The sequence below is a fragment of the Mugil cephalus genome, chromosome 2 (assembly GCF_022458985.1).
Source record: "Mugil cephalus isolate CIBA_MC_2020 chromosome 2, CIBA_Mcephalus_1.1, whole genome shotgun sequence".
Classification (NCBI taxonomy): Eukaryota; Metazoa; Chordata; class Actinopteri; order Mugiliformes; family Mugilidae; genus Mugil; species Mugil cephalus.
Window position 1 is genome coordinate 31121212 of NC_061771.1, and position 15929 is coordinate 31137140.

A 15929-nucleotide genomic window follows, 5' to 3' on the forward strand; every position below is an offset into this window, starting at 1 on the left:
ATAACATAAAACAGAGACATACACACTGCCCCTCACAGACCTCCACACAGATAAATAAACAAAATAAAACGCATCAGGTGTCTTCCATCCTGGTCTTCAGCTAACATCATGCTAACATCATGCTAGCTGGATGTGTTTGGAACAATTCAAGAAAAGCATTTTCTCCAAAGTCAGATGAGGAGATTTATGTGAATTTCAAGTCTTTCGTAAAATACAGGACGTGGTTAGCCTAGTTTAGAACAGAGGCTGAATTCCAAGGGAACATTTTCTGACTGCTAATCGTATATATATTTTTTCATCTCCAAGCTGTAAATGTACTTGGATTTCCTTTCAGAAATCTGGTCACCTTGTCATATTAGCCTAATATTAGCTAAAAGCATCTAAATTAGCCCTAGCAACATTAGCCTAATCCAGCTTTCTGTTGTCGCTACGGTCAGTCTCTGGTTGCCGAGGTAACCTTCATATAAAATGTGAATGAATAAATGGTGAACAGTGTTTCCTTCAGGTAAATGTTTTGGGAACTTCAGTCCAGATTAGTTCAAAACAATTTACTTATTTTGGTCTTTGAGCTAAGATAAACACATCCTGACTTGAAACACACACCATCCTCCTCATCCAACGTTAATTCCTTTAAAGATTCACTCTGCAACTTTTCTCAGCTTCTAGTGCCTTTAATCCTCTATAGGACACTGAATGAAAACTACATGCTTCTAAACCTCACTGAGAGGAACAGGGACACAATTTAAAATGTGCTGAAGTTACCAAATGTGGTTCCTTTCCCTATAAATGGTTAATACAGGAATATGACTTCCCCCTTCAGTCCCGTTGCTTTTACGTCTCTGGGTCGGGATTTCTGAATGTTGAGCTTTTTCAGACATTGCAGAGTGCACCTTTAAAGCGAAGCCCAGTAAAGACCAGCATAGCAAACAGCTTCTTTCTGTCCAGTGTTGCTAAAACGATACAAACAGCAGCCCCCTCGCTGACTCCACGCCTTCAGCAAACGTTCGTTGTTGATGTTCAAAAGTAACCGGCCGGCATCCTGGGACTCAGTTGAACGCTTCCTTGTTGATCCACATCAGGGTCCGCGTCTCGTTGGGTTTGCATTCGTACTCGATGTTGCTGAATTTGTTGCCAAACTGGCAGTGCTCCCTCTTGTAGTAGTTGTAGTACTTGGCCTGCCAGACCGTCTCGAACGTCCCCGCCTTGTTAAACTGCACAGAGAAAGAGAAACAACCTGTAATTTCAACCTTACCCATCGTGACGTCACCCATTGGAACATGAGCCTCGAAAATGAAGCCCAAAGTGGGCAGAGCCCGCGGTCGCCATGTTAGACGAGCTTTACTCCGCCCACACTCGGATCCTCCTGTGTTCAGGCGGAGCTAAAGCAGTCTGGATGTTGAGACTCGCCCACCCAACTCTCTGCTGCCTGTTAGCTCAAAGCGTTAACACCCTTAATTATGCAGAATTTTAAACCAAAATCGTTTTTTTTGTACCAGACTGTAAACATGTTTAATAATGCTGTAACGTTGGGGCTTCTTAACATGGGGGTCTATGGGGATTTGCTCCCCTTTGGAGCCTCAAGTGGCCACTAGATGAACTGCAGTTTTTTGCACTTCCTCATGGGCTTCATCGCTCGGACCTGAAGGTTGCCACTTGGTGGAAATGAGTAGAAATAGATGAAGAAACATATGCATGACTTAATCTTCGAAGTCTCTACTAGAACTGAGGTCTCATCCAGACTTCACATCAACATCCGTCCTGACCTGGTCTCAGTCCACATGTGGAGCTGGTCTGAGACACATGTGACCTCCTTCCTTTGGTTAATGTGAACACACAATGAGTCCTGGGTCCCATTAAAGACCACCTACTCAACAGAAGAGGAGTTTAACTAATTCACTCAGATAAGGCGTGATCATAGTTTCATCATCATAAACCATCAGGTCTTCTCTTTGGTTTGTTGTCTCACCTCTATGCTGACTTGAACTGGCTGCCTGTCCCCGCTCTTGGTGTGCGGGACGCCCTCGGTGTTATACTGGCCGTGGTAAACCACCGACTCCTCGTCCCTGGACTGCTGCTCCAGAGGGAAGATGATGCCGCCGATGTTCATGTTGCTGCAAAGAACAAGAGGAAGTGGGACAATCCACGAAATGGAAGCTGAGCTGGAGGAAACTGTTGATTTTAATCTGATAAAAACAATGAAAGGAGCTTTCTGAGAGAATTAAAGGCCGCAACTAGTCGACCGTCAGTCATAGGTGACCGCCTGAGCACAACTTGTCAAACACCAGGTACGCTAGCTAAAACAAACTAGGAAAAAATATATTCTGTAAATAAATATGGACGACGTGTCTCCACTTCCTCTCATTGGCCCAAATGAAGAGATTTCCTCTGGGATAAGGGCGGCGCCATCATGGGAGTCTGATCAGTACAGTCTGAGGGCGGAGTCACAATATCGATGCCCCGCCCACACTTCCTCAGACTCATTTTCATTTTCATTTAATTAATGCTCTGCTCTGCCTACACCAGATACAAGGAAATGTTGGATTATGAATTGAACTTAGAAACTTACACAGTCCCACAAAACCGCTTTACGGAATGGTTGGCGTGGCAACTGCTGGTCGCCATTATGCCACTTGAACATTCATTAACATTTCATGAACTACCTAAAATGACAGAAATCGGGAAAAATATTTAATGTGTATTTTCTTGATTTAGTTCGGCTCAAGTCCCGCCCACTAACATGGAGGGGGAGGAGCTTATGACCTACATACTACAGCCAGTCACCAGGGGGCGCTCCACTTGTTATTCCTCAGGGAGTGAAAGCAACCAGAAATATAATAAGACACGGTGAGAGAAGCAGAAAAAGAGGATTAATAATATTTAGCTAGCTAAGTGATGCTAGGCTAGTCTTGGATACATAACATTAGTAGAAGTGTTAGCTTATCTTAGCTCCCCCATGTTTTTCTGTGAAGTACCTTGGTTACTTTGAATAGTGCTGTAGAGAATCAAGTTGTTATTTCACAAAGCAGTTACCTTATTTCCACCATTAAGATCTGCACAGGATTTATTCAGAATGAGGATAAATAATAACAAGCTGAACGATGCTAGGCTAGTCTTAGATACGTAACATTAGTAGGAGTGCTTAGTTTATCTTGGCTCAGCCTATCTGAGCTAACAAAGCATCTTATTTCCACCGTGCAGATCTAAACATGATTTATTCAGACTGCTGCAGCCTGCAGGAGGAAGGCCTCCTCTTCCTCGTTCATTTTTCATCCCTCTAACGCGCATGCGCCCCGTCACCGCTACCATCGGCTCCTCTTACGTGGCCTCGACGCTTCCAGGCTTCACCACCACCTCGATCTTATACTTGGAGCCCGTGAGCAGCTTGATGGTCCGGTTCTGACCGAACCGGGTACCGTCCACCTTGAAGAACACGGGCCCGTCGTTGGGCTGGATCCGCAGCGCGATGGCGATGTTGATGATGGCGGGGACGTCGTCCATTGTCCCAGGACAGGTGTCGGTACTGGAGGAGGGGGAAGGATGCTCGGATGCTGCAGAGGGACCAGAGTCCAGCTGGATGACATCCGGGCACGGCTTTCTAAATAAAAGTCCGGCCAAAGAGGGAATAAAACAAATAATAAAAAAAGAAATATAAACCTGAGTCTTTATTTAAACGTTTATACATATGTATTATATGTTTATATGAACGCACGATACATATTTCAACATCTAAAAATCTAATTTTATAATAAATATAATTTTCAAAATATTATTAGTCGAAATTAATTATAATGATATAGACTTCTATAATAATAATGATATATATATAAATTGTATAAATATAATTTACACATCTAATATTTAATCATATTATTAATTGATGATATACTTGATATATACATATCTACAATTTGTAATTTTTGATTGATATAGAAAATAATATAATAAACTATATATGCTGAATTTATTTTGTATATTTATCCATTATAATATTTATTTATTGGATCGTTTTATTTTTTTATTATTGTCCTCTGAAACCTTAAATTTGTTAATGATAAATTTAGACCTTTAACAATTTTTAATTCAGTACTTAAGGTCAGTTTAGCGTCTTCACCATTATATTAATCAAAGAAGCCTAAATGCTGTCATAATAATAAGTATAGTTTGGAAGGAATTAAACAGGCTGTGGTTTAATTCATCTGATTAATTCAATTACATAAACATCCTGATGGATTCAACACAGACATCAAGTTGATCGTCACCAGTTTATTTACATCAGTTCATTTTCTTTCTACATGATCCGTTTTTCTTTAAAATAAAAACATTAAAAAAAAATTATATGTACAAATGATTGTGTGTATTCACACCGAGTATAAAATACACATATATTAAGAGTATAAAGTGAGTGAGAGTTTTCATCTGTCCAGCTCGGCCTGCAGGATGTCCCCCCACGTCTCCACGTCCAGCGGCGTCATCCTGCGACCGAGCAGCTCCTCGGCCGAGTCCACGCGACTGTACCGTCCTCTCAGCCAGTCTGTCTTCACACGGCAGCGGCTGTAGTTCCTCACCAGCGTCACCTGCAGGACGTTTAGAAAAACAGCATTTGATGAAAAGTCTCAGGTCTATGAAACTCTGAGGCAACGACATGTTTCAAAAAAAAAAAACGACAACGTGTCTGAACAACGAATGAGCCAACGTCAACTCTACTGGAAATAAAAGAGAAGAAGAAGGAGGAGGGGGAGGAGGACAAGAAGAAGAAGAAGAAAAGGAGCAGGAGGATGAAGAGGGGAGAAGAAAAGGAGGAGAATGCAGATAAGGATGAGGAGAAGAAGCGAGAGGAGGAGGAAAAGGAGGAGGAAGAGAAGGAGGAGAATGAAGAGGAGGAAAAGGAAAAGAAGAAGAACAAGGAGAAGAATGAAGGGGGAGAAGAAGAAGACAAAGGAAGAGAAGGAGGAGAAAGGATGAAGGAGGATGAAGAGGGGAGAAGAAAAGGAGGAGAATGCAGACGAGGATGAGGAGAAGAGGAGGGAGGGAGGAGGATAGGAGGAGGAGGAGGAGGAGAGGAGGAGGAGGGAGAGGAGGAGGAGGAGGAGGAGAGGAGGAGGAGGAGAGGAGGAGGAGAGGAGGAGGAGGAGAAGAGGAGGAGAAGAGGAGGAGGGGGAGGAGAAGAGGAGGAGAAGAAAAGGAGGAGAATGCAGACGAGGACGAGGAGAAGAGGAGGGAGGGAGGAGGAGGAGGAGGAGAGGAGGAGGAGGAGAGGAGGAGGGAGAGGAGGAGGAGGAGGAGGAGAGCAGGAGGAGAGGAGGAGAGTAGGAGGAGAGGAGGAGGAGGAGAAGAGGAGAAGAGGAGGAGGAGGAGCTAAGGAGAACAACACCAGAATAAAATGATGAAGAGGAATAAAGAAAACAAAGATAAGAAGAAGAGAAAGAAGAGGAGCTGATGAAGAAGGATAAATAAAAGCTCTATCTGTCCTCCTTGTCCTAAATGTCCTCGTCTCCATGTCTCTGTCCACACGGAGTCCAGCTCCTTTGTTCACCCCACGAGGAGTGAGACTCAGAGAGGACGGATTTATTCCCCATTAGCTCCAGGACGTCAGCGGCCTGTTGTCCTGTCCCTGTCCCCCCTCACCTTCCAGGAGAGGCCGTCCCTCCTGTCGCTGTCCACCTCCCTCTGGCAGACGGCTCTGACCAGCTGACACTGGCTCCTCCACAGCTGCTCGCTGTGCTCGATGATCCGGTGCCACAGCTTACACGTCCCGGCGGCGCTGCACAGGCTCCCGGCGTCCAGCTCGCTGAAGATCCTCACGCTCATCTCCGTCGGCAGCGTCTCCGCAAAGTTGTGAGCGCCGGCGGCGGCGGCGGCGGACGGCGTCGGGGCGGGTCCCCCGTCACAGAGGAGAAGCACAGACAGGATCCCAGGGCGTTCGTGCTGCATGGTGGCGCCGAGTCCGACGGGCTGAGGAGAAACAACACGGGGTCTCTGAAGGTTTCAGCAAGTCGCATCTAAGACCATGTTTCAATCATCCGCCGCAGCTTAGTCGCACATAAAAGAAACACTCTTAAAAATCACGAGTAAAAAGATAAAAATAAGTTTTTTAGCTAGTGAAATAAAATATGCAGTCACAATTGACAATAAAGTTGACTTGACTGAATGGAATTGTGGACCTATAATGAAAACACGTGCTCATACTGAGACTTTTAAAGGCCTTAAATTGGGACTTTTTCATAAAAGTCCCAATTTAAGCCCTTTAAAAGTTGGACTTTTGGACTTTTTAAGGAACCTGCCACATGAGAGACTGTGGGCGGCTTCAGGCATCTTTTATTCTTGCAGTGGAGGGTCGTGCGTTTTCCACCCAGGCCTTCAGTGACCTCTGACCTTATTCAAAACACCTCTTAATGCGATCGTTATGACGCCACTGCTACAGAAAACATCAACATCATATGGATACACAATAAAACAGGACCTTGCAACTTGTACATCCCATTGTGTTGCTCCGTATCTATGTGTAATGACAATAGTCTGACTGTTAAAGCCGGCAGTGTTTCTTTTCTTCTCTGGTTTTCTGGATGGGTTTAACTTCAACTTCATTTAATTAGTGAGTTAACTTTGGTTTGAGCAGCAGCAGAGACGTGAACATTAATATTTTTACTTTATCATGAGCCGATCAGATATGTAACTGTAAGTCTCATCTTTGTTTTGTGGCAAGTGTGTAAATATTTTTAATGCACTGTTGTTATTGCCTTATTGTATTTAAAAGCTCGGACAGGGACAAAGATTGTAAATTACCGGAAGCTATTAGTCTTATTTGTATATATCACATTTTCCCAGGTGTCCCGACAATATCTCTGCTAAATAAACAATACAAAAATAAATTATGTTTAATCATTTCTGCCTGAAACCTTAGATACGATAAGAGAACATGATGATTAAATGAATCGCACATTGGGAAGTAATTTGTGTTTTGCTGCGGCTCCAAATCACGTTCATCTACACGATGCTCGTCTCCGCCCCGGCTAACAGGCTAACATGCTAGCTCACCGAAAAACTCTCCGGCGTCAAACTATTTCCAGGCCTGACGCCATTTCACGCCGGTTAACGGTGAATTCGTAGCGTTGTGTGTGTGTGTGTGAGGAGAAACCACCAGTGTGTGGTTTTGTCCCGGTTCTTACCTCCGTCGCCCTCGTTGACAGCTGACGGTTTAAATGTCTCCTCGGTTGTTTACATACAAACGACCTGCGCATGCGTACGATGCTCGACGTGAATTTAACGCGTTTTTTTTTTTTAAAAAAAAGCAATCGAGGCCTATTTTGTAATTATTTTTTATTTTTTAAACAAATGAAAACATCTAGAAAGTGATTTAATCCAGGATAAAGTAGTTAAATGTTTTTCGTACTGTTTGTATATTACGGATGTACGTTTTTTTATCGAAAACCTGCCAGATTGCATTCAATAATCCGCCAATTTGATACAGAATACAGGCCAACAAAGCTGTTTTATTGTAAAATACAAAAGTCAATGTTTTTTTCAGAGTTATATTAATTTATTCTTTAATTCGGCGTAGTCTTTTATGAAATGCGCAAAAAAACAACAACACAACAACACAATCTCAACAGTCGAGGGTTTATTTATTAATGGCAAAGCGTCTGCGCATCCTCTACGCGCATCCCGGAAGTTTTTGAACGACGCAGTTGTGCAGAAGTTGTGGATAAATCTGCTTTTCTAAGTTTCAGGTGTTCCTCCACCTCAGGTAGGCACAGGGGGCAGGGGTGAGACTTGGTCGGCGACCCGGTGCACGCTTCGGTAATTGTTTATTCAAGTCAGGAGGAAGACTGGAGGAAACAGGAGTTACCGAAGCTCATTTTCAAACCTGAAACTCTTTAATTGTGATAATAAATCAAAGGTTATAACTCGGTGCTGTGTGCAGCCGCATTCAGTCCCTCCTGCTGAACTCATGTCCGGGTTCGACCTGGTTCCGGTGGACGGCTCCGGGGATCCAGTCCACCTGCCGCCCGGGGACACGGTCTTGGGCCGGGGTCCCTTCCTGGGAGTGAGTCCTCCTGTTTCATGGCCTTACTTTTAATTAAAAAACTAATTATTTAATAGATTTAATGATGTTCTCGTGTTGAAGTAACTGATCTAAAAGCGTGACAGTTCTGACTGGAGTCTGGTCAGCGCTGCATTTAAAAATCAAGTCTAAAATCAGCAGAATTGTGAGTGCAGCCTGGTGGAGATGGTCTGCGATTGTGTTTTTATGTGTTTGTTTGTTTGTTTGTTTGTTTGTTTGCTGCTGGTCTCAGGTCAGTGATAAGAGAGTGTCCAGACACCACGGGCTGCTGCAGAACCTGAACGGACAGCTCAGTCTCAAACCGGTACTTCACCCCTCACAATAGTAATAATAATAATAATAATAATAATAATAATAATGATAATAATAATAATAATAATAATAGCAGAATATATCTTTATTGTCATCGTATAAGTAATATAATAAAATTGCAGGCGGCTCATCACAGTGCCATAGTATACACACACATAAAATAAGTAAATACAAACATTACCCATTACCATTATTATTAACATACATTATTCAAAAACAATAGAAGATCCGTCATATTGTCCCGTGTTTATCAGCGTGATATGTTTGGAGACTGGATGGCTCTGAGGAGGAAACTGTTTTTATTTATTTATTTGATTTTCTGATTTATTGTGGACATATGAGCAAATAAACTGAAATGATAATACAAAAAAACAGACAGTTGATACTAAATAAATAAATGAAATAAAAGAGCAGCACAGTCCGAAAAGGGGTGAGAAGAAGAACAACTTATTACTAACTCCCCTTCTCCATAAATTATTATTTATTATTGTGGATTTATTGTTTGTATCCATTTTTATTTGTGTGAATAACTGTAGTAAAAATAAAGCCAAATCTCCATTTGGAAATTGGGATAAAACCAAAGAACCCAACGTGTTCCACATCAGGTTTTATTCTCTTGAACAAAAAAATACAAGTGATTTCACTGGAGGAGCCAACGTTTGGACGTTTTATTTAACCTGGACATCAGGCCGTCTGTGAAATTCAAAGCTTGGCTACGTGTTTCCTCCGTTTTCTGAGGCTAGCTGGTTAGCTGAGGCTAGCTGGTTAGCTCCGGCTACAGGTATCGGTGGAAAGAGAAGCTCCTCTAGTTTCAAGTGGGACTCGACACGGGAGAGTGGAGCAGAGAGGATTGTGGGTGCTGTTGTTTTCCATTTTAACCTCTTAATAAATATAAGCTCTTATTTCTTTAACTACAATATAAATAAAATACACATGGACAGTTGTTTTTATACGTTTAAAGTCTGAGAATCTAACACAATCTGACAAACCCACGACCAGGCTGATTGTGTTGAGTTCTCTGACCAGTTGTTTGCTGTTGCCTCGTCCTTCATGTGGCCTCACGCTGCTTCTCCTTCTGCTCTTTAGACCCACGCGAACCCGTGTTTCGTCCAGTCGTCTCTGGCCGACGACCCCCGCCCTCTGCAGAGAGACTCCTGGCACCTCCTCCGTCATGGAGATTTCTTCTCTCTGCTGCCCGGTCAGTTAATCTACAAGGTGGTGGCCGTGGGCGGAGAGGAGCGTCCTCCCAGGTACTCGCCGCCTCTGAAAGCTCCTCGTGTCATTCATTAAATCAGCGCCTCCGCCGTTTAAAGGAGGCTCCGCGTTTTATCTCCGATGGGTCCAAACGTCGTCTGTTGACTCACGTTGATTCACTCCTCTTTTACCTCCTCATTGTCTCCTGAATCCGTTTGAAGTTCAGATCAAACGGGCCCAGGAGAGGACACTCGACTCCTTTCCACCGCGGAGACGGAGCTCATTTAAATGTGATGCTCCGGTTCCAGCCCTTCGTCTTTGAAGCTTTGAGGTAAAATGACGTGTCGCTTCCCCGCAGAGACGACCCGACGTCTGAACAGGAGGCGCGACTTCGTGTTTCTCCGGAGCCGGACGTGGACTCGCCTCCTGCAGTTGGACGGGATCTGAAGAAGACTCCAACGTCACCGTCAGACGAGGAGGAAGAAGACGAGAGTTTGAAACAGGTTTGCAGGCAAATGCTCGGATAAAATAAAAAGGCAACACTGTTCTGAAATATGAGCTGGAAATCAAACAAATTCATAAAGTCTGCTTAAGGCCGGGCAGTGCAGGTGAATAGGGTAAAACTTTTAACTAAAAGATATCTCAATGAAACTTCTCCAGCTGACTATTGAATAAATACAATATGTTTTTTATCTACTTAAATATTTGCTAATTTGCAAACATTTTCAGAAGAGAAATCTGAATAATGGTTAAAATGAGGTTCAAAATTCTTGTTTTATTTTGTTTACATATTAGGTTTCCAGGTATTTGCAGAGGGAGTTTTGAATATCTATGTTTATCTCTCCATAATTTGAACCAATCACGTTCTCAGAAATCGACACCAACTAATGAGAGTGCGAGTTTAGCTTCAGATCGATCTTTCTGCTTTCATGATTGGTCGCCAATACGAAGGATATGACCATATTTGGACCTGGCCGACTTCTGCAGGAGAAAAAGAGCTTCACAGTAGAAACATGACTGATAGATAATTTAGGAGTAAATTAGAGATGCAGCACAGGCAGAATGTAATGAAATGAACAACTCAGTGTAGATTTTGAAGCTTTTTTTTAAAAAATAATTTGACAGAAAACATGTTGATGAAGCAAAAATAGCAAAAAATCTCAGAATTGATCACATTTCCTCATAAAAATGTTTGAAAACATCATCAGATATTCACACGAGTCCTGAAAGTAGACAAAGGTCAAACACATGAAACAGGAAAATGAGCCAATATTACACGTCAGCGAGTTGTAAAAGACACAAAACCCTTTAAGTTTTTTTTTTTTCTTTTCTTATTATCAAACCGAGGTCAAATCAAAGTGCAGCTTCTTCTATTTCTTGTGTCTTGCAGGACGATCAGATTAATGTCGCTTCATCTTTACCAAGAAGAGTTTTACCTGCCTGGATGCTGGCGTCTACAGCAACGCCAAAGAGTCCGTCCTCCGCCTCAAAAGGTACCACCCAGAGGACAATTTGTCTCTGTAGACTAGTGTTTCCCAACCTCTCCTGAGCCATGGGACGTATTTTACATGAGAAAAGTCCCACGGCACCGTACCAAATAACAATAACACAACAAGTATAAATAATGAAATAATGACCCGCGGCACAGTGGGTGGGAATCACTACTGTAGAGGACAGTGTCTCTCTCTGTAGAGGACAGTGTCTCTCTCTGTAGGGGACAGTCTCTCATCTCTCTAAATTGGTTTCTTGGTTTAGTTCAGTCATCTGTGAAGAGGAGGAAAGAAGCTGCAGCACCGTCAACCACCAGCACTAAGGCCACGCCCATAACTAGCACCGCCAACCAGGGGGCGGGGCCTAATGAGGAAGAGGAGGAGGAGCAGGAAGAGGAGAAGAGGCCGAGGAAGAAGAGGAGGAGAATAAGTGATGATGAAGAAGAAGAAACTCAGACCAGAGCAGTTGAGTGAATTGTGTCTTTCTTTAGTTCGTGTCTCTTCTTGTAGTTCCTGTCTCTTCCTGTAGAGGACAGTGTTTCCTCTGTATTGTCAGTAGTTCCTGCTTCAGTCTTTATTAACTGAGGTATCTTGTGACTTTCAGGACGTGTCTCCAGAGGACGTCACAGGCGGTGAACTCAGGTCCGATGCTAGCGAAGAAAAAGTAAACGTCGCTACGTCTGAAATAAAGAAGAAGGAGGACAAGACGTCCAAAAACAAACAAACAAACGATTCTGGGTCCAAACGTGGAGTCAGGACGCCGTGTCCATTTGGGAAGGACTGCTACAGGTACGATCACACTTCACGTCTTGCTTCTCATTCCCATGAGTTTGGAGCCAGAGTCTGATCAGAGGGCGGAGCCACATTATTGATGCCCCGCCCACACTTCTTCCAGACTCAGTCTCGTTTAATTAACACTACACTCTGAAGCTACAAGGAAATGTTGGATTAAACACTGAATTTATGTTTAAAAAACGTTTTAACAACTGCTCATTGTCCCACGGGACATCTTTACGGAGCGGTTGACATGGCAACTGGTGGTCACCATTATGTTACATCCTGTTTTAATAGCGTCAAATAACTGAACATTCATCAACATTATATTAACTACCTAAAATGACTGAAACTATCCTTAAAAAATATGTTTTACTTGTATTTTAGTGATTTAGTTTGACTCAAGTACCGCCCACTTATATTGAGGGGGTGGAGCTTATCATTTGTACAGCAGCCTTCAGCCACCAGGGGGAGCTCTACTAGCTTTGGCTTCACTTTAGAGGAGTTATTCCACTGTCCATCTTTATCCTGTGGACGTCAAACTTCTCTCCAGTCGCTTAGAACTGAAGAGGATGAAACGTCTTCTCTAAATCTCTGCCTTTTTTAAAATGATTTTTGGATAATTCATGCCCAAAGCGACTCATTTCCTCTGAAGAGGAGGTGAAGTGCTCTTGAGCTGATGAACAGGAAGCGTCTGCTGACTTCATTAAACCTAAAACTAAAAAAGCTCTAATCGAAAACAGAAACCCTGACTCTGGTTTAAATGAAGCAGATAAAACATCCTGTGGACATCATGGATCACGTCTACGGTTTCTTGTACAGGAAGAACCCGATTCACTTCCAGGAGTGTAGTCACCCCGGAGACAGTGACTACGAGGAGGAGGAGGAGGAGGTGGAGGATGAGGATGACGACCGACCTGAGTGTCCCTACGGCACCGACTGCTACAGGTCAGAGCTCATTCATGTCCCTTTAGAACTCGTTATAGTTCAGTCAGGACCCGTAATGTAATCCTTTTACAAAACAACCGTGAAATATTTGAAGAAAAATAAGTTACATTTTGGTGCGTTGCTGCCATGAACAGTTTAGTTCTGGACCCGAGTGTTGCCTCATGGTTGCAACTCAACTAAAACAATGTTTTAAAACACGAATAACAGTTACTTTTAGTAAAAAAACGAAACAAACTGCAACTAATGTCTTTAAATTCATCCTGCAGGCCAGGTTGGACCGTCTGATGGCCTGTTTGTTGGCCCGAGGGCCATATGTTTGACACCCCTGCTTTAGAAAGCGTAACTAAAGACCAAAATATGTATAATGTTTACATTTAATCGGGCTCCAGACAGACTGCAGTACCTCCACGACCTATGATTTAAACCCATTGTCCTCGTTAGTGGACGATTTAGTCTGCCCTCTAGTGGTAGCAAAGTTTTATTTATTTATGCTTATTAACGTTTTTAGTTTCATATGACGCACAAATTTAACAAATTTTATCAATAGCAATGAGCTACAACGTCGCTAATTAGCAAGTACTCATTTGAGGACGTTGGGACTTCATTGCTCTGTCGTTGTTCAGCCAGGTTCAGGTATTAAAATAAACCGGTTTGTATTTTATCACACTTTGGTGACTTTATTATCATATAAATAATGAAATAATACCAGTGTACACATATGTGGATATTGTTGTTTGTTTTGTCTTTTTGTAAAAAACAAACAAACTACTACTTCTTGTTCAAAGATGATGCTTAGTTTTTGTACGTCTTAGGTCCCCGACTCTTGTTAGTTACAGCGTTAGTGTAGTTATCACATTTAAGGCCTAAAGGAAAGAAATGAAGGTCACAAATCAGTTTTGTCCCTTTTGTCTTTTCTTTGACCTAAATTTCAGGGCAACCAAAGTACAGGACAAGATTTACAACAACAAAAACACTTTTCACACCCAGGCATCAGTCGGTTCAACGTACTTTATATATATATCTAATAATTTAATTTATAAAGTGTGTTGTAAAGACCTGTAAATGTCATTGTTGTTGGAAAGAATCTCACAAACTTTGTGTTCACCTGCAGGAAAAACCCTCTCCACAGGAAGGAATACAAACACACGAAGAAACCAGGTAAAAATGTCTCTTAATATCAAATGAATGTTCATGAATCATCATTAAAACTAGAACGCCAACGTCGGGTTGATTGTCCTGATTGTTTCATTGGTCTTCACTTTATTCTACAGACACATGTTTGTTGTGTATTAAATCAAACAATCATAAGTTCTTCATAAATTTTATTCACTTTTTATATGAGCCACCTTTATTTCTTTTATGAGACGTTTTATAATTGAAAATAATATAAAAGTAACTGGGCATGTGTTGTTGTACTTCAATAACCTCCTTAATTGGGGATCCTCTACTTACTATATGTGTCCTGTATTAAACTCGACCTAGTGCCATTTATAAATATACGTCATTATTATCATCATTTTTGCATTTATCCTTTTTCTAAAATATATTGGATTCATGTTAATGTTTGTTTAAAGAAAGAAGAAAGAAATGTCTAATCAACCAAATATTTTGCGACCCCCCCTGAAGAGCTATGATTTAAACCCATGGTCCTCGTTAGTGGACGATTTAGTCTGCCCTCTAGTGGTAGCAAAGGTTAAAACGTATTATATATATGACTCGCAAATTTAACAAAGTTTATCAATAGCAACAAGCTACATCCTTGAGAAATTCTCTAAGAAATAAAAAAGTTTCACACCTGATGTTGGAGACGAGTGCACTTGTTATTCTACTTCTTCTTCTCGTCTAAAAGGCTTCTTCGGTTCTAGTTTCTCTGGTTTATGATATTGTCGCTTCGCGTCTCTGCAGCTCGCAGCACCCGCGCCGTCGCCACAAAGAACGAAGACGACGGCGAAGACTCTGAGGACGACGACAGTTTCATCAACGACGACAGCGAAGACGTGGGCGACGACTCGGACTACGTCCCACCGGACGACGACGACAGCGGCAAGGAGGACGTCAAGAGGCTGCAGAGGGAAGCGAAGGTCTTTCTGAAGAGGAAGAAGTAGAATGTTTTGTTTTTTTTAACATCATGACAGAATAAGCCTAGTTTTACCAGGTGGTTTTATCAGGGGTTTCAACTATTAAGAAAGTTTGAGCTTCCAGAAAAGCTTTACAGGACCTATTCCCTGGTCCTCTCATCAAGATCTTTTTTTATTTTATTTTTTAAATTTTTTTTGCAGCTACCAGGCGTCTCCACAACGACTCTCTTGTACCTTTTTTATGAGTGAGTTTAGTTTTCTGGGAGGAAACCACTACAAAACTGAATGTGAATCCATTAGTCCAGACCGTAGCGGGAAAAAACCCTTTTGTTGTAAGTTTCCACTTCATTCTGCTCTTGTAAATATTTTTCTATGTCTTTTAAATACGTCCAATGAAAACAAAGTCTGTCCCGTGGTGATTTTGTGGAGTTTTAGCAATACTAAATCCAACAGAATGATCTAATCAGCAGCACAGAACCTAAGCTCAAGAAGAGAAGAAATACTTCATGGACCTTCTTTCAGTTCTTTTACCGTCAGTAGGAACTGATGTGATTGTTAATGTCTAAAAAAACCACTGGTCTGGTTCTGGTTGAAGACTTTCCCAAACCATAGAAGCTACCAGGAGGAAATGTCTTCAGCAAACCCTGGCTAACATTTGCTGTGTTTCCTTTCCCCTAGAAATGCCCAAAATCCAAATATCGCAATAAAAATAAACTGGTAATGGAAACATTTCCAAATTCCTCTCATATATCTAAAGCTAAAACATGAGGTGGTTTTTCAGACGTATCGATAGAAAAGTTTATCATAAAAGTACAATGAAAACATTTTTTTGGTATTTCCCCAGTGGCGAGAGAAGAGAGTTATGGGATATCACAAGATGAAACTTAACAAGTCACAGCTTATTCACAAAACAAATTTTAATGTAAACCCGTCCAAGAGCAATTGGACTCAGAAATATCACCTTTATTTTGCAAAAAACTGTAACAGAAACTTAGCTACTGATGTTAGTTACTGTTAGTTCTGAACCATTAACGCTGATGTAGATTGTTTGTCATCGTCAGGAGTTGTGCA

The 15929-nt window shown here is 41.9% G+C and overlaps 3 protein-coding genes across 5 annotated transcripts; 1 reads left to right on the forward strand and 2 right to left on the reverse strand.

The window, feature by feature from the left end:
* Positions 1-6: 6 nt before the first annotated feature.
* On the reverse strand, positions 7-3573 carry cnrip1a (cannabinoid receptor interacting protein 1a). Its single transcript, XM_047579662.1, has 3 exons — positions 3320-3573; positions 1967-2111; positions 7-1211 (listed from the first exon to the last, which is right to left on the reverse strand). Exons 1-3 carry the CDS (start codon positions 3496-3498, stop codon positions 1047-1049), a joined length of 489 nt encoding a protein of 162 aa, XP_047435618.1. The 5' UTR covers positions 3499-3573; the 3' UTR covers positions 7-1046.
* A 675-nt stretch (positions 3574-4248) lies between these two features.
* LOC125004236 (F-box only protein 48) lies at positions 4249-7228 on the reverse strand. Its single transcript, XM_047578703.1, has 3 exons — positions 7167-7228; positions 5626-5952; positions 4249-4574 (listed from the first exon to the last, which is right to left on the reverse strand). Exons 2-3 carry the CDS (start codon positions 5929-5931, stop codon positions 4413-4415), a joined length of 468 nt encoding a protein of 155 aa, XP_047434659.1. The 5' UTR covers positions 5932-5952; positions 7167-7228; the 3' UTR covers positions 4249-4412.
* Positions 7229-7610: 382 nt separating this feature from the next.
* On the forward strand, positions 7611-15261 carry aplf (aprataxin and PNKP like factor). Of its 3 annotated transcripts, none has more exons than XM_047575720.1 (11): positions 7611-7744; positions 7898-8044; positions 8295-8366; positions 9461-9624; positions 9927-10071; positions 10959-11061; positions 11324-11523; positions 11663-11847; positions 12655-12780; positions 13892-13938; positions 14686-15261. In XM_047575720.1, the coding sequence occupies exons 2-11, from the start codon at positions 7949-7951 to the stop codon at positions 14883-14885; spliced, it is 1338 nt and encodes a 445-aa protein (XP_047431676.1). In that variant the 5' UTR covers positions 7611-7744; positions 7898-7948; the 3' UTR covers positions 14886-15261. The 3 variants fall into 3 exon arrangements, with proteins under 3 accessions (XP_047431676.1, XP_047431695.1, XP_047431685.1); XM_047575729.1 differs by having other exon boundaries at positions 7665-7744; positions 7922-8044; XM_047575739.1 differs by lacking the exon at positions 12655-12780 and having other exon boundaries at positions 7643-8044.
* Positions 15262-15929: the final 668 nt, after the last annotated feature.